Source organism: Crotalus tigris, unplaced genomic scaffold (genome assembly GCF_016545835.1).
Source record: "Crotalus tigris isolate CLP2741 ecotype Arizona unplaced genomic scaffold, ASM1654583v1 scf7180000017666.379230911805:20528666, whole genome shotgun sequence".
Lineage (NCBI taxonomy): Eukaryota > Metazoa > Chordata > Lepidosauria > Squamata > Viperidae > Crotalus > Crotalus tigris.
In genome coordinates, this window is record NW_024096552.1 from 14,753,367 (window position 1) to 14,771,982 (window position 18,616).

Genomic DNA, 18,616 nt, shown 5'->3' on the forward strand with positions numbered 1-18,616 from the left:
TCAGCTGACCGGATTTTTTTGAAATCAGCTGGCTGGTGGTCCCTTGAGGTGGCGAAACAGCACAGATGGTTCAGACGAGCTCCGTCTCCTTCTGGAAATGGTGACTGCCCCCCAGAAGGTCGCAATCGTTTCCATTTCTTGCCAGTAAAAATCAGGGACCTATAGGGAAGCGCAGCAGCTAAAGCATGGTAGCCATCCAGCGTTCCACACTTACGGCTACCATTTTGTGGCCGCTGAACCTTATTGTTATTAGTTCCTCTTTGTCCTGAGGAAGGGGCTCCTTCCTCCACCCCATTCTCATTAATAGTCAACAACAAGGGGGGGGGGGGTAAAGGGACTATTAGCCGTCGGGAAAAGTCTCAGGAAATTTTCACATTGAAGGGGCGGCCGCCATTTTGGATCTGGCTGCCATTTTGAGAAATGCTAGTTTCTCTCTCTTCTTCATCTGCCGGCCCTTTTGGGTCCTACACTAAGTCCTCCTTCCCTAAGCAGGATTCCTAGGCTGCAGTCCACTAATTTTGTATCACTCACACCTTCTTGGAGGTATTGATTTGGTGTTTCCTTCTCAGCACACAGCAGAGTCATGTGCACACACTCTGTCCTTGACTCCCCCTGCATAGCGGTGTTTGGATTTCAGGTGTACCTCCTCGTGCACCTGTGTTTATCCACAAATCAAATATCTTTGGATTCCAGGTGTACCCTATCGTGCACCTGTGATTATCCATAAACAACAACAGCAGTTTCTGGATTCCAGGAGTACCCTATCGTGCTCCTGTGGTTATCCACGAGGATGGAGGATACTGGCTCTTCCAAGAAGGGAACGTCACCACTTTCATCAGCCTCTAAAAGACATAAATCCTCCAATCAGGAGGCTGCGGGCAAGATCTTGGCCAAGGCCAAGGCCAAAGCTAGATCTGCAGGCAAAACTTCGAAAAAGGAGGAAAAACAGGCCAGTAGGAGACACCAGGCATTAGAGAGGGAATTCTCTAAAGCACAAAGACAGGCTAGGGTTGAAGCCACACAGGATGTAGTCCCTTCCTTTGATTTGCCACTGGGGCCCTCTGCTTCCCCTCTGGGGATCTGGTCAACAGGGGATACCTTCTCTGCCCCTGTGCCGGGCAACTCATCTCACCAGGACCCCATCTTCCAGCCTGCTGCTCCGCGGACCCAGCAGTCGGCCCCGGAAGCTACTTTCACTCCTACTGCAGTTGGACTCAGACCAACAGAGCCGGTTCCCCTTCCCACAGAGGATCGCCTTAATGAGTTGATTGCACAGGCGGTAGTGCGCGCTCTTCAGGCTAGATTGCACGTACCTAGGTCAACCTCGGTTTCTCCCCTACCTATCCACCAGCCAACTACCAAAGTGTATGGTGCACCTTCTTCACCTTCACAGTCCTCTTACTCTGAGGGTTCATCCTGTCGTGAGTATGATGCGGACTTGGGGATCCTGATGTCAGATGGAGGAAAACCCTCCCGAAATGCAATCCTTTGCTGGTCTCTTTAATCCATCTCATTTTGTCCCCTTGCTCCAAAAGGCCACTTCCACCACCCATCTTGGTCCTGAACCTTCTACATCGACATTGACAGCCACTCTGAACTCGGAGGCAGATCCGAACTTCACTGAACCAGTAACTGTACAACACCGCATCCCCTGTCTGCCCATGTTTCTAAATGCAATCAAGAAACAGTGGGAATCCCCGGATACCCTTCCCCTCCCAAGTAGCAGTGAAAAAAGAGTTTATAATCTTGCCCAGGACTTGGCAGATGCTCTGGAGGTTCCCACGGTGGATGAACCTTTGGGACTCCTGGTATCTCCCACTGCCACTCTTGGAGACGTGTCTGATGCCCTCAAGGCAGAGGACCGAAAAAAGCTCACTTTCTGCAAGACACACCAAGCTACGGCTTGGGCTATTAGGGCAGCTACCTCAGCTTCCTTTTTCAATAGGTCTGCTCTCCGCTGGCTTAGACAGCTTCAGGCCAGAATTCCGGTGGAAGATATCCGAACGCACCATGATCTGAGCAAGATGGCGGCGGCAACAGAATATGCTTCTGATGCAATGCTACAGGCTGCCAGATTTTCATCCAGGGCCATAGCTTCCAACATCACCAGATGCCGTATGCTTTGGCTGAAACACTGGCATGCGGACACCAAGTCTAAATGGCGCCTGGCAGCAGCTCCTTACTGGGGGGGAAGCTGTTTGGGGACACATTAGATCCTTACCTTACAGAGAATAAGGATAAATGTAAGGTCCTCAATCATCTTACTAAACGTCCGGACAAACGACCCAACACATACTCACAGAGAGAGTCCTTTCGTACGGGTACTAGGTCCAATTATTCCTATCCAGCCTGCTCTTTTCCTGTCAGACAGGACAGACAATTGGACAGAACGGGTTCTAGGCCCAGACAACAATTTCAGGGCAAATGGCCCTTTCATGGGAGTGGTCGCCCTTTCCGTCACTCCAGATGACTCTGTGGCAGTCCCTCCCATAGGCGGCAGACTTTCCCTCTTTGCCCACCAGTGGGAAGCCACCACCACAGATACATGGGTGCTGAACACGGTTCGTCACAGGCTCTCCCTAGAATTCTTCACCTACCCTCCGAATCGCTTCCTCTCTTGTCCCCAATCTTAGAAATCCCACAAAGAAAAGATTAATGCAACAGGCCATTCAGCACCTTGTAAACATAAGGGCCATAGAACTGGTACCGTTGGATCAGAGAGGTCGGGGATTCTTTTTCATCCTCTTTGTCGTCCCCAAAGCCTCGGGGGGATGGAGAGCAATCCTAGATCTAAAAAGACTAAACCGGCATCTTGTATACTGCAAGTTCAAGATGCAAACGCTCCAATCCATTTTCGGAAGCATAAGAAGAGGAGACTTCCTGATGTCCGTAGACCTCACAGAAGCTTATCTTCACATCCCCATCTCTCTCAGCCACCGCCGGTTTCTAAGATTTGCTTACAGGGGCCAGCACTATCAATACAGGGCATTACTATTCGGCTTATCCTCGGCCCCGAGGGTTTTTACTAAGGTCCTAGCGGTTCTAGCAGTTCACCTCCAAATGGCGCCAGTCAGAGTCCAGTGTTACCTGGACGACATTCTTATTCAGTCATCATCAGGACAAGCTGCGCTGACAGATCTCAAATGGGTGATCAACCTTCTTCAAAGTCACGGGTTTTCGATAAACTTCTCCAAGAGCCACTTGTCTTCCACGACAAGGCTATTGCACCTAGGGGCCATCATAGACACGGTGAGTTGCCGAATTTATTTATCACAAGAATGCCAGGACAGCATTTAGAACTCTGTGGGAACCATACGGTAATGTTAGCAAGTCTCTCTCAATTGCTGGGAAAAATTATTTCGGCCATTGCCATTGTGCCTTGGGCCAGGCTCTACTCCAGGATACTTCAGTGGTTCCTGCTCGCTTTCCAGAGACTGAACATCAGCTCCTCCACTTGAAAAGTGCGAACTCCATCTCGAGTCTGGTGCTCTCTCAGGTGGTGGCTCTCATCGGCCATGCTCTGGGGGTCATCCTTCAAGGAGCCAGATCGAATTACTCTGACAACCGATGTCAGCCTGTTCAGTTGGGGTGTGTACCTACACTCGCAGTGGGCCCAAGGCCGTTGATCCCATTCCGACCTTCGGCACAACAAACAGGTAGGAGCTCAGAGCCATACACCTTGCTCTTCGACATTTCCGCAACTCTGTAGCGAAACATCACGTACTGGTCCTCATGGACAACATTGCTGCCAAGGCCCATGTGAATCAGCAAGGGGGCACCCGATCCTGTGCCCTCCTGTCCGAGGCTCCTGTCCGAGAGTCCAATCTAGCCTCCATCAAGGCTGATCACATATCAGGGGAAACAAACACGTAGGCGGATCTCCTCAGCAGGGCAACGGTGAACCACTCAGAGTGGCGCCTGCACCCGAGGATTTTCAGGGATATCTCCCACCGATTCAGACTTCCAGTCCTAGACCTCTTCGCCTCCCCGGCAAACACTCAGGTACCAAGGTTCTTCTCCTGCTTCCCATGAGCAGAGCACACGGACGCTCTTCGGAGTCCGTGGCCAGAGGGTCTGCTCTACGCTTTCCCTCCTCTCCCTCTTCTTTCGGTGGTTGTCCGCAAGAATCTCAGGGACAGAGCAGAGGTTCTTCTAGTGGCCCCATACTGGAGGATTCCCCTGGACAGGGTCTCACTCAGTCAGGGGACACTCCTTCATCCGGATCCCCAATGGCTCCAATTAGCCATATGGCACTTGAGAGCTCAGTCTTATCCCGGGAGCACTGCTCACCAGGAGTCATTTCTATAATCCAGGCCTTCCGTAAGGCCTCTACAACTGTATTTATAAGGCCATGTGGAGGAATTTCTGTTTGTGGTGCTCAAAGCACCACTTGACAATTCCAGATCTGACAATTCCTCACATATTGGACTACCTTCTGGAGGGTCTGGAGAGGGGTTTGGTCCAAACACACTACGCAGACAGGTTGCTAGTCTTTCCACAATACTTATATGTGAATCTGCAACTTCCCTAGGTCACCATCCCTTGATCTGCTCATTCATCAAGGGTGCTACTAACACCAAGCCCCCTATAGTCCATAGATATCCCTCCTGGGAACTACCGAGGGTTTTCCGGGCTCTTACCAACCCGCCCTTTGAACCCCTCAAAACGTGATCTGCGATACTTATCATACAAAGTTGCCTTTTTGGTGGCAATAACCTCTGCACGGCGGATTTCCAAATTAGCGGCTCTCTCCACCAGAAATGACTTGTGCATTTTTCACTGGGACCAAGTGGTCCTTTGTCTTGATCCGACCTTTGTTCCAAAGGTAAATTCTTTATTTCACAGATTTCTGTCCTAATCCATCACATGCTCTGGAACGACAGTGGCACCTGCTAGACGTCCGCAGAGCATTCCATTATTATCTCGCAGATGGCTGCCTTCCACACCACCGAGGCCCTTTTTCTTTCCTGTCATCCTCCTTCTAGGGGCAGGAAAGTATCCTCCTCCACAATTGGCAGTTGGATTAGGGCTTGTATTGCGGAGTCGTATCAGGCTGATTCAGTGCCAGTTCCAGGGCACATTACGGCTCATTCCACCTGTAGCATGGCTACTTCCGTGGCCTGGGACACTCAAGCATCCATTGAAGACTTTTGCAGTGCGGCCACATGGTCCTCTCCATCACCCTTCGTTAGACATTACAAAATCGACAAATTCGCCTCGGAGGCCTCCTTTGTCAGGAGAGTTCTCCAACAGGTACTACCACAAAGTGCCACACTGGGCAGGCCTGATTCCCTCCCTCAGGGACAGTAGGTTTTGATATGTCCCATTGGTGGATTCTCCATCTCCTGTGCTGGAGAAGGGATGTTGTCTTATCTGAACACCTTTTCTCAGCACGGAGATGGAGAATCCACTCTTATCCTAGTAGATTATTAGGCCTAGATCTATATTTATGAGCCAACACGTCTTGCTGTCAGTCATGGGTTCGCCTGCGTAGAGACTGGGATCCTCTAGCCCAGAAGAGGTGTGGCAACTTTGGCTGACTTGATCTGATTGGGCAGGAACACAGTCTAAAACCATTGGTGGATTTTCCATCTCCATGCTGAGAAAAGGCATTCAGGTAAGACAACGCCCCTTCTAACTCTAAAAGTAACACACAAGTTAAAGAAGAAAGCTACATCTCCCTATGTTGTCAAGCCAGAACATCCGATGTTAGCAGCATTGACAGTTGTGGACTACATGTACTACTTCCAGGCGATGATTGAATCAAAGTGTAATTTTATGCTGATGATCTATAAAATAATTTGAATATATTTAAAAGGATGACTTGGCTTCATATGACTGATATTTTGAAATTAATTACTGTAATTCATATAAACTGGTCAGCAGTTTCTTTTTTTAAAAGAAAAAAGTTGTGACCTTAAAAGCAGTTGAAAGTAAAAGTCTTCAATATTATGTGTGTCATGCTTCCAATTAGCAATTTCCTGGAAATGAAGGCCTCTCAAATTTTGCAATAGTCCTACTATTCAAAATAGTCAATAGGCACTTGTGATCTGGAAATGAGAAAACTTCCTGAAAAACAAGATTTTCTAGATATGGTGTTATTTCCCAGATTTTGATTCTTGGCTCATATCTAATTGTTGTATATGAATCAGGTTCAATACTAGGTAAAGAAATGAGGGCTGCCATTTGAAGATAATAAATCCAATGTAAGAAAATATTCAGTTATCATTCTGTTATTCTATGTTGCAATCATTGTACCTATCCTGGTAGTTAGTGTTTGTAATGCTTTATATAGGACTACTTTGCTAAAGTTCCTGGAAGATAGGCATTTCTCAGGAATCTTCCTATTTCTTAGGAATTTTCTCAGATGGGCAATTTGTTTTCGGGAAAGACTACATAAGTTGCAATGGCATTCCAGGGGTGGGTGGAATTGGACTTTGCTCTCTTGTAATGATTCCAGACTGATCCCACACTTGATCGCTCCTCCCAAGAGGGCAGACTTCTCTGACAGATTTTTTTTTTTTTAAAAAAAATATTTAGATCACTTCATAGGGTTTTTTTTTTAAAGGACAGAATCCAACAAAATTTTTAAAAAAATCTCAACCAAATCTATGCTAGTCATATTCATATTTGATCCATTATGTTGTTATTGTAAATTGCGAAGTCGTGTCCGACCCATCGCGACCCCATGGACAATGTTCCTCCAGGTCTTCCTGTCCTCTATCTTCTGGAGTCCCATTTAAGTTCACGCCTACTGCTTCAGTTACTCCATCCAGCCACCGCATTCTCTGTCGTCCCCTTCTTCTATTGCCCTCAATCTTTCCCAGCATTAGGCCCTTCTCCAGTGAGTCCAAAGTATTTGAGTTTCAACTTCAGGATCTGGCCTTCTAAAGAGCAGTCAGGGTTTATCTCTTCTAAGACTGACCGGTTTGAACGCCTTGCAGTCCAAGGGAGTCGCAGGAGTCTTCTCCAGCACCATCTTCAAAGGCCTCAATTCTATGTCGCTCAGCCTTTCTTATGGTCCAACTTTCAGATCCATACATTGCAACTGGGAAAACCATGGCCTTGACTATACGCACTTTTATTGGCAGGGTGATGTCTCTGCTTTTTAGTATGCTGTCTAGATTTGCCACAGCTTTCCTCCCCAGGAGCAAGCATCTTTTAATTTCTTGGCTGCAGTCCCCATCTGAGGTGATCTTGGAGCCCAGAAAAATAAAATCTGCCACTACCTCCATTTTTCCCCCATTTATTTGCCAGGAATTGAGAGGGCCGGGTACCATGATCTTGGTTTTTTTAATGTTAAGTTTCAAGCCAACTTTTGCACTCTCCTTCTTAGAGTGCCATTAGAGTGGTATCATCTGCATATCCTAGGTTGTTGATATTTCTCCCAGCAATCTTAATTCCAACTTTTGATTCATCTAGCCCTGCCTTTCTCATGAGGTGCTCTGCGTATAAGTTAAATAGGCAGGGCGACAGTATACAGCCTTGCTGGACTCCTTTCCCAATTTTGAACCAATCAGTGGTTCCGTGTCCAGTTCTCGCTGTTGCTTCTTGACCCACATATAGGTCAAGAGACAAATAAGATGGCCTGGTACTCCCATCTCTTTAAGAACTTGCCACAATTTGTTGTGATCCACACAATCAAAGGCTTTAGCATAATCAATGAAACAAAAGTAGATGTTTTTCTGGAACTCCCCAGTTTTCTCCATGATCCAGCGTATGTTGGCAATTTGATCTCTAGTTCCTCTGCCTCTTCGAAATCCTGCCTGCACTTCTGGTAGTTCTCAATCCACATACTGCTGGAGTCTAGCTTGTAGGATTTTAAGCATAACTTTACTAGCATGTGAAATGAGTGCAATGGTGCGATAGTTTGAACATTCTTTGGCATTGCCTTTCTTTGGAATTGGAATGTAAACTGACCTTTTCCAATCCTGTGGCCACTGTTGAGTTTTCCAAATTTGCTGGCAAATTGAGTGTAGCACTTTTACTGCATCGTCTTTTAAGATTTTGAATAGCTCAGCTGGAATACTGTCACCTCCACTAGCTTTGTTGTTGCTCAGATTTTCTAAGGCCCATTTCACTTCACATTCTCGGATGTCTGACTCGAGGTCAGTAACCACTCCATCGTGGTTATCTGGGACATTAAGCTCATTCTTGTATAGTTCTTCTGTGTAGTTTTGCTACCTCTTCTCAATCTCTTCTGCCTCTGTTAGGTCCCTGCCATTATGGTCCTTTATCATGCCCATCTTTGCATGAAATGTTCCCTTCATCTCTCCAATTTTCTTGAAGAGATCTCTAGTTCTCCCTATTCTATTGTTTTCTTCTATTTCTTTGAACTTTTCATTTAAGAAGGCATTCTTATCTCTTCTAGCTATTCTATGGAATTCTACATTCAGTTGAGTATATCTTTCTCTTTCTCCTTTGCCTTTCACTTCCCTTCTTTCTTCAGCTATTTGCAAAGCTTCCTCAGACAGCCATTTTGCTTTCTTGTATTTTCTTTGGGATGGTTTTAGTTGCTACCTCTTGTACAATGTTGCGAACCTCTGTCAATAGTTCTTTCAGATCTAATTCCTTAAATCTATTTGTCACCTCTACTGTATATTCATCAGGAATATGATTTAGTTCATACCTGAGTGGCCTAGTGCTTTTCCCTACTTTCTTCAATTTAAGCCTAAATTTTGCAATGAGAAGCTCATGATCTGAGCCACAGTCAGCTCCTGGTCTTGTTTTTACTGACTGTATAGAGCTTCTCCATCTTTGGCTGCAGAGCACATAGTCAATCTGATTTCTGTGTTGACCGTCTGGTGATGTCCATGTGTAGAGCTGTCTCTTGGGTTGTTGGAAAAGAGTGTTTGTTATGACCATCGTATTATCTTGGCAAAATTCTATCAGCCTGTGCCCTGCTTCATTTTTGTACTCCAAGGCCAAACTTGCCTATTATTCTAGTTATCTTTTGGCTACCTACTTTAGCATTCCAATCCCCCATGATAAGGACATCATTTTTTGGTGTTAATTCTATAAGATGCTGTAGGGCTTCATAGAACCGGTCAATTTCATCCTCTTCAGCACCAGTGGTTGGGGCATAGATTTGGACTACTGTGATATTGAATGGTTTGCCTTGGATTTGAATTGAGATCATTCTGTCATTTTGGGGATTGTATCCCAGTATTGCTTTTCCTATTCTTTTATTGATTATGAAGGCTACTCCATTTTTTCTGAGGGATTCTTGCCCACAGTAGTATACCTGATGGCTCTCTGAGTTAAATTCACCCATTCCTGTCCGTTTTAGTTCGCTGATTCCTAAGATGATCCATTATAGATGCACTTATTTAAATCTTGGTCCAAGCCTGGGAAAACGAAAATACATTTTTATTGTATTTATTGTGAAGTGTTTCTTCAGCTATAATCCAATTTCTATATCAGTTACTATCCCATGTGTTGCTGAAAGGTATAGATCTTAACAGAACTAGTATTTTTTTATAATACAGTATTTTCCAAATTAGAATTTTCCAGATATGTTGTAAGCAAGCAATAAAACATTAATTAATTAATTCAGGTCAGAATGCTGTGTGCCTAGAAAGGCCCATTTAGTTGCAGACACAGAGGTTCCTTGGGTTGCTATTGCTATATCCGATTATTATAAGAAATAAAAATAAATGTAATGATATATTTTAATGAAGATGTATGGCAATCTTCCTATTTTCAATGCCATATGGCAACATTATGCTTTGTATATATAGTTAAACTCATGTAGGAATACTTAAGCAATAATTTTACTTATAATGCTACATTTAATAAACTTAATTATAGTTATATAGCTATTAATCTCACATTCAAGCACTGATGTTGTCAAAAGTTTCAGGAAAGTAGACTATATAGATTATAAGTAGACGATATAGAAACAGATTGTGCTACTTTCTCATGTCTACAATGTAAAAACATTTCAACAATTGATAAAGACTATATCTAATGAACCCATTTGTGATTACTGAGACCATTTTAGAGTACAGTGACATTGAAACACTGGCAATGTGTAAATAAAACTGGAGGATTGTTTTCTCTCTACTTATCAGCTACTTGTGAAATCACAAGAAGCTTGGAATCTGCCTTAATAAGCTGTAAAGTGAATATGTAATATGATTTATATTTACCAGTTTTATTGTATTTATCAATAATCGTATTATCTTGAGTCGGGGTAGGGAACCTTGGCTCTTTTATGACTTGTGGACTTCAAAATCTGGAATTCCTGAACCAGCCATGCTGACTCAGAAATTCTGAGAGTTGAAGTCCACAAGTCATAAAAGAGCCAAGGTTCCCTACCACTGGCATAGGTGGACAACCATTTTAGAAATTGATCCATATTGGTAGTTGCTCTATCTTGACATTTTTTTTAAAAAAAAATGTTGCTTGAAAAACTTTTGGTGATGATTCCCTCAAACTAAATGCAAAAATAATTTCAGAATGACTATATCATGTAGATATCTTGAGAAATATGAAACTCAATTTTGCTATAATAGATTTATTTGCATAATGTTTCTGACATCCTGCCTGAGTGGTTGAGAACAGTGGTTGAGAACAGTGGTTAAGAACAGTGGTTAACACAACTAAAAGTGTTTGCTGCTGATTTATATTTGTAATTCATTTGTCTCATTGTAGTGTCCAACAATAGTCATCCAGTACTGATAGATTCCAGTAGCCCTGATATCTTTTTTTCCATTGTGGCAATGTCTTGGTGAACCTTTTGCCATATTCGTCACAGGTTGCAGCTAGAATTTCAGGAAAGAAGTCGAAGTGTGAATGCAGGCAATGAATCTTCAGTGACATGTTGCACTTCAGGTTCTTGTATGCCATAACAGTTTGTCAACAGCTGAATGTAATTTGGTGTTCTGTAGTTGCCCACAAAATTCTCAGTGATATCCTTGAGTGCTTTCCAGGTGATTTTCTCTCACCCCACTAACTAACTAAGAGAAAAATTACACAATGTTTTGTTAAATGTTCATTTAAATATATTTTATTATGTATAACTTTTATCTTCTTTTTATGTTAACCTTTAATACCTTTTTAAAAACAGATTTAACTTCATTATTTTAATTACTCTTTATATAGATATGTTTTGTTTTTCAGCAAGATTTAATTTGCTTGTGTTATGGAACATACATAACCTAAAATAAGGAATGAAAGCCTTCTTACCACTCCCAGAATTAAAAAGAGAAAGCTTTAATTTATGCAGAAATGTAGTAGAACAATTTCAATATTAGCCTGAGTTTCGAATTTAGTTGTACCCAATCCTTTAATCTAGTCAGTCTTTTAACCCTGAGAAGATTCTTGCAAGAAAAAAGTGGTGCTTTAGTAAACTTAAACAATGTGTTCATATTCCATTCTCTGGACATCAGGGGGTTGTTTGCATTCCTGTTTTTTGGCTTCTTAGAGTCACCTGTTAATATTTATGGTAGAATTCAAGGAAGTTTTAAGGAATATATTGTGGCTTCTGTTGGAGTTTTAGCTGAGTTCACCAGCGTGGATGGGTTTTTTCTAATGGAAACTAGCTTTAAGGATATTGGAGTTTGCAAAAAAAAAAAAATGGAATAGAATAAAATATAAAATAAACATAAATGCAGTAGTTTCTGTTGGTTGTACAATTCGATTCCTTTGCTTATAGATTTTGATACTGCTGCCTTCTTGCTTCTGCCATAAATGAGAGCTTCAGTAAGAATGGACTAGGCATACATTGGCATATAATTGAAGAATTGTAACTTTAAATCAAGAAATCAGTTTATATGAAAAACATTTGTATGTCTATTTTATTTTTAAGCTAGTTATTCGCAGAATGCTAAAGTGGGTGGAGATTAACATAATGAAAAACAACCATTGTTCTTGTCCCTAAAATGGAGCAAATATTTATGATTAGACAAGAGGAAAAGGCTTTTTTCTGAATTTTTGAAACTTGAAGACTAGCAGGAGAAAAAAAAAGATATTTTATCTTCTCCTTACTAAAGAGGATTCATAGTTTTCTTTACTTTTTTCAGATAAATATATTAAATGCACTTTATAACTAGGATTCTGTGTTTTTATTCTTTTGTATCTCCCCCCCCATAAGACAGTAGAAAAATTGGTACTTAGACAAAGTTCTGGACATGCTGTTCCAACTTGGGGTGGGGTGGGGTGGGGGGAAAAAGACTGAGAGAACACATTACTTAAAAATCCATCTGTCTCTTCTGTGGACACTGGCTCTTTTGTTGACTTGTTTGCCGAGGGGGAGGTGATGTTGCATGTGTGGCATTTTGCAGCAATACATGTGTTACACTTTTGATCTTTTTAACTTGCAAAGGTCTGCTTTATAGTCACAAATTGTAGAGCTCTGATGGAAGTTGCTGCACAGAAGAATTGTAGAAGCCTTTCTGGGACATTATAACAGCATCTTGCATACATTTCCATTAGAGATTAATTTTCTAATTTTTATTAAAAGAGGAAAACTCAAAATATGTATTTTGTAATATGACAAAGATTGTTAGGAGAAATGTAGAGGCACAATAGGATAATATTAAAGTTTTGATATGTTTGTTACTTTTTGAAAAAGCTCTTTTACTTTAGGAATATAATAAATATTTCTGAAAGTTAAGTGGCATTCTCATCATGTGTCAGTTTATTGTATCTATTTCTTAGTTGTGAGATATAAGCAAATGTACATTTGCATAATATGACAATATTAATCTTTAGAATAGGAATTTTGAGGGGCCCTTGCTGTTCTTTTGTTTTCTTGCGCTGATGATGTTAACCTAGTTTAATGAAAGATCTGCAAGAAAACAATCAAACTCAGAGAGCACCAAAGATCCCTTATTTCAATCCCGAGCTACAAATGTTCTCCTTTATTAGTAGGATAGGAATTCTAGTTTCAAAAAATAATGTGTAGATGGAGTAAAACTGGGCTTTAGTGTATGAATTGCCCAGCCCAGTACTGTTCTTTCCATTAGCAGAAAATGATGAATGGGCCATGGTGATGACTAGGGCTGGAAACCTCCTTTAAACTTACGTGTTTCCTAAAATTGTTATTGAAGACTAATAATGGGGGAGAGAGATCACTATCCAAAGGACCCTTTGGGGATGACCATGTCGAATAGGAGATTGCAGTTTTGAATGTAAGATGAGGATAGGTAGTCCTTGGCTTATGACCATTCTTTTAGTGACTGAAATTATAGAGTTGCTGTAAAAAATGGATTTGCAATCATGCATGACGTTTTGGCCATTGCAGTGCCCACATAGTCACGTGATCAATATTTGGGCGCTTGGCAGCCTATCCGCCCTTACAGTTGCAGATGCATTTCAACTCCCTCTCCATTTGTACCTTTCGGCTTCCCATGTTCTAACTTACTTTTGCCATCTTGCTCCACATGCTGGGCCTGACTTTTTGTGAGGCAGTTGCTAACAATGCCAGGCTTTCTATAGGCTGCATGCAACAATGTCCAAATTGCATGTAGCCTTTCCACAAGACTTCAAAACTTTCCAAAGCCTCGCAAGAAAGCCACATGTGAGTTGGACAAAGGTATGCACTATTTGGAGAACAGTGCAAGTGGCCTCAAGAAAAAGGTCTGGTATGGCCAGTAGCTACCTTACAATGAGCCAGGATGGATGTATCTCATCAGCAATGAAATGAAGATGACAAAGGACAGCTGGTGTGGTGGAGTGCTGGGTGGTTAGGGATCTTGGAGTGCAGAGCACTGTGGGCAGTTGGGCTGGGGCAGCTGGAGCTTTCTGGGATAGCTGGAGCTTCCGGGAGACCTGATTGCTTTGCTCTATTTGGGTTTCTTGGACGTTTAGTGATTCCCTATGTATGAGGGTGCACAAGAAGTGCCATGCAGGTCAGGGAAGCAATGTGAGAGGGTGTGTGGATCAAGAAGGATTTATGGAGGTGCCCAAGAAGTGCTGTATAGGCTGGAGTAGGTGCAGCATGGGTTGGAAAAGGTGGGTGGGCATACCCAAGAGATGCCTCATAGGTCAAGAAAGGCCCATCAGGACACCATGATTTGGATAACACTGAGCATCATCCTCCAAAATATAGATTCAAAAATTCTGAGTCCTTCAAAGTCCAAGACAAAATCATATCTGTTTTTTTCTTTTCTCACATTAAAATTGCAATTCAGTGTCAACTTTTAAAGGATTTTTATGTGTTTCTCTTCCAAAATATCCATGCTACAAGTGGCCATCCCTGCAGTTATTACATTACTGTTGTATGAAAGGTGTCATCAGTTTTATATAAAGCAGATTTCTTATAAATAGATGACAATCTCCTCTCCATGTAATACAATATGGTCTCCTAACCATAATGGGTAGTCAAAAGTATACACACTTCATTAAACAAACAATCCTGATTTGTTTCTTTTCTTTTTTTTGTAAGAGTTTTATTGATTTTTTACAATAATAACCTTAGTGCCTGGTGTACAGCATGTTGTCTTGGTTCATGATTTTTTTTTAAAAATATACAATCAATAATAGTTAATTAACAATCAATAATAATTAATTTTATATTTCCATAATTAGTATAGAAATTGATAATATATTTCCTTGATCCTCTCTTCTCGCATTAAACAAATATAGTTTTTGATATTTGATATTTTCCATATATGTGATTAAATAAAAACATTTTCTTCTATATTTATACCAACAATAATAACATCCATATGTAGCATTTTTTTTCTTATCAACTTATGTTATTTTCGTAAAAGTCATCTTATTGATTCACCATACATTGTTATTTTCATAAATCTTGTTTAAGCTCAATTTTTTCATAATATTCAAACAATTCTTATCAATCGTAATTTTCTCAGTAATTAAAACCTAAGTATCCAAATTTTCCATTTAAATATATCATCCCAGTATTTTCATATTTCATATATTATAGAAATACTATACTACTAATCTAAAATAACATCTACCTATAATATCTTTTCCTATCAATTTAGATTTCACTTCTATTTGTAAAAATTGATTGAATCACTATAAATCTTTTTTTCAAAGTTCTTATTAAGTCTAATTTTCTCTCAATATTTCAATCATTCCTTAATACTAAATCTTTTCAAACTTAATTTGTCTTAAAGTTCAAACTTTTCCTTCACTTACATCATCCCAATATTTTTACCTTTTGTATCTTATCTAAAAATACTATATTACTTATATTTCTTATCCCACTTTCTAAAGCCCCTTTATAGCCAAAGTTATTTGTTTATTTAGCTTGCTCATATAATATTCCATCTGGTAGGGTGAGTCAAGTCTCTTAAGCCCGTCTCTAATCTTCTTCCTTTGCCAAATTGTTTTCCAAATTCATATTTTCGACTTGTCAAACAGTTCTTGTATTTTTGTAGTTGTTGTTAGGAGTAGAGGATACATAATACGTAAGATATATGCTTTTTGTCTCCCAAAGAGTGATTCTCCTAGCAGTGTCCATTTTGTTAAGTCTTCTTTCTTCTCAAGTTTATTTCGACGTGCTAATGGATAAGGTTTCTTTTCCATATTTATTGTTGTATCCAAATCTTGTGAGTTTTTTTTGTTTGTATTAAGTTATAATTCCCTTCATTTGTGACTTCGCCAATTAAGTCATTTTTTTCTAGTTCACATTCTGTTATCTGATTTGTTTGTTCATTCTTTTCCATCATTCTTTGGATGTTTTTTGATTGTAAATTTAAGTCAGAAGTGTATTCATTTATCTTATCAAAGTTATGTTTAATCTCCTTGTGGTTTAGAGCTATTGTGATTTGTATTTGTTGTAGCATTGCATAAATTTCTTCTTGGAAAGTATTTGTCTTGTCTTGAAATGTTCTTCTAGACGTCTTTGATCTTTCTAGCTGAATCCTTCAACAGTAGATATTAAGTGTGGTTTTCTATCATTTTTTGATGAATCTGTCATATCCATGTTATCTCCCCCTTTTGAGTAATCCATCATAAATGCCAAAGTCTCTGTAATTAGCCTTGTCAAGCTGGCCAAAACTCAAAATCCAAACAGTCCTATTTTGTATAGTTCTTGTCTTTATATATAATTTTTATAATCCACTGTAATTTTCAATTGTCAAGGTTTCAGTAAAATCAATGTTTTATAAGAGTTCTTTCTTTCAGGAGTCAATTGTCAACCAGTCAGAATTACAATTAAATATATTTACTCACCTTGAATCCTTCCTGTAACTTTCCCTCTCAAAGATTAATCACAGATCAAAGTTTTTAAACAGTTCATAAATTTAGACCACAAAGTATTTCTTTTCCTTCAAACACTTTCCAATCTTGTAGCTGGCCCAGTGTACAATCTCTTCTTTGTTCCCTGGCAACTATCTTCTTAAAGGTTATTAGAGTTCATGGGAACAGATTTTTCTTTGTTTCTGGGCGTTGTCTTTGATGTGCTGTATTCTAAATGTTCACTAGATGTCAGCAAATATTTGTTTTCCAGCTCTTTCAGACAAGTTCTTATTATTTTTCTTATTTTTATAATTTCATCAAAATCCTTTAGAATATAATCTTAGCAGTTTGTTTTAGTTTCTAAGTTTGATCAGATTATAGTATTTTAAATTTAATTTCAATGTGTTTCTTTCCTCCTTAAAGGTTAATTTGCCACTTCTGTCTATGTGGGAATGGGAATGTAGTCCCCTCCCCTCACTTTCAGAGTTTTTTTTTGCTTTGGGGATCTTTCCCAGGGACTTAGTTACAAAATAAGGGAGAGAAGATCAAATACTCTCACCAATTCCAAGCACGCTATTCACCATTGTTCTGGTCAGTGCTCTTGGACTTTGGCTGCAGGTAGCTTGGGCTAGATGCTGACATGTGACTAGCCTTTCTCCTGTTGGGTTCAGAGGGCTTCCCCCGGATCAAATGATCAACGGGGTGCCCCTCCTTCAAGGTCACCTCTTCGGGGTGACTTCGGATCCATCCAGGGTCCCCCTGGCAGGACGAAATTAGCCATGAGGAGCGGAGGTCCGCTCTCACGCAGCCATGCGTTATGGGAGCAAAATCGGAATTCTCCTGATTTGTTTCTTGATGATTACTGTAACTAAAGTAATTAATTTTTATGATAATCATTTTTCTTGTGACAAGAACTGTTCTTTTGTTTTCTGTAAAAAGCAAGCATTTATAGCAGTGCCCGGAATATTGTGTTATAATCAAACCAGGCAATGTTGTTTTTACTTTTGGGGCCATAATTGAAATAAAATTAACTTCAGCCAGGCCATGAAATATCATGCAGACTTACTACATAGCACAGTAAACTAGATGGTGTTTTGTTGAAATTCAAGTATTTTAGGGATCCTTCCTGTAAAAGTGGAAATTTTTTTATAATTATCATTGTGTACAGATGGATGCACAAAAATAATGCAAGTAAGAAAGGGGTGTAGTAGAAAACAGAACTTTTCCTTTTCCTTTTCAAAACATACTTTATTCATGATACATGTTACTGACAGATAATTAGATTAGATTGTTTGGGTATTTCTTCTGCATCATTGTAAACACTTGTGTTAAAATATGAAGTTAACTTTAATCTATCTGAGAATGTGAATAGCATTAGGGAATCAAAAGGCCTTTCAATGCTCTATACTTAACTATTTGTAATATTATTTTTGGTCATCGAATATATATCTCTCCATCCTGGTTTAATATAGTGTGCAAATTTAGACTGCATTATGATTCTGCACAACGGCCATGTTGATAACAGTTCAGTGATGTCTGAAACTATAGGTTCTGCTTACTTTAAGGTTGCCTAGTAGTGTCAAATTTGAACTGGACTTAGTTGAAATCTTAATTCTAGATTTGAACTACTCTCCTTTCAAGACATATGACTATTTCCATTATCCCTAGTCTACCTGAAAATGCTATATCTAGTTGCTAGGAATTGTAATCCTAAATATCTGGAGTATCACTGAGGAAGACTGCTATAATAAACTATAATTTTATAATGTTCAGAATTGTATGTACATGTGCACGTGCATGTCTATGCCTGTGTCTATGTTCTTGCTTAAGCAGGGGGAGTTGTACTAGAAGACTTCCAAGGTTCCTTCCAACTCTGTTATTCTGTTATATGTATGTGTGTGTGTGTGTGTGTGTGTGTGTGTGTTAACTTGCTTTACTTACTAGGCCATTTAGATCATTATTTTCAAAAATAAATTGATAGCACATATTATCAATCATTAGATAAATATTTATGTAGAAAATTGATATATCATTGGAATGAAATACTTAAAAGTACTAGTTAACGGAAATAAGTTAAAATTTTATTTCATATTACAAATGTACATTGTAGGTTATGTTATGATAGGCACAAATAATGATATTTCCTTTCTTTTTTATGCTCAGAAAAAGCCACTAACTGCAATCATCAAAGAAGTCTGTGATGGGTAAGATCTGTTTTCTACTGTTATTTTTATAATTCCCAAATGCACTGCAGATAATAAATTTGGTCCTCTTTATAATTAATTCAACTATCTCAGATTAAGGAATTCAGGCTGCTGTTGCTTCATACATTCAGTTTTTTTAATCTTATATTAAGGTGAATATGATTTTCATTGTACTGAGTGAAACAGAAACATATTTTGAGTTTCGGCTTTGGCTATCTTTCTTTATTTTTGAAAGTGGCCAGAGGAGAAAACTA

The 18,616-nt window shown here is 39.9% G+C and overlaps 1 protein-coding gene across 2 annotated transcripts in view; it reads left to right on the forward strand.

Annotated features, from left to right (window-relative positions):
• Window positions 1-18,616, forward strand: part of ELMO1 (engulfment and cell motility 1) — a 367,271-nt gene that overhangs the window by 82,838 nt on the left and 265,817 nt on the right. For both annotated transcript variants that reach the window (XM_039336764.1, XM_039336765.1), the window contains exon 3: window positions 18,322-18,362. In XM_039336764.1, the coding sequence (XP_039192698.1) occupies window positions 18,322-18,362 (41 nt within the window). The remainder of the gene's footprint in view (window positions 1-18,321; window positions 18,363-18,616) is intronic.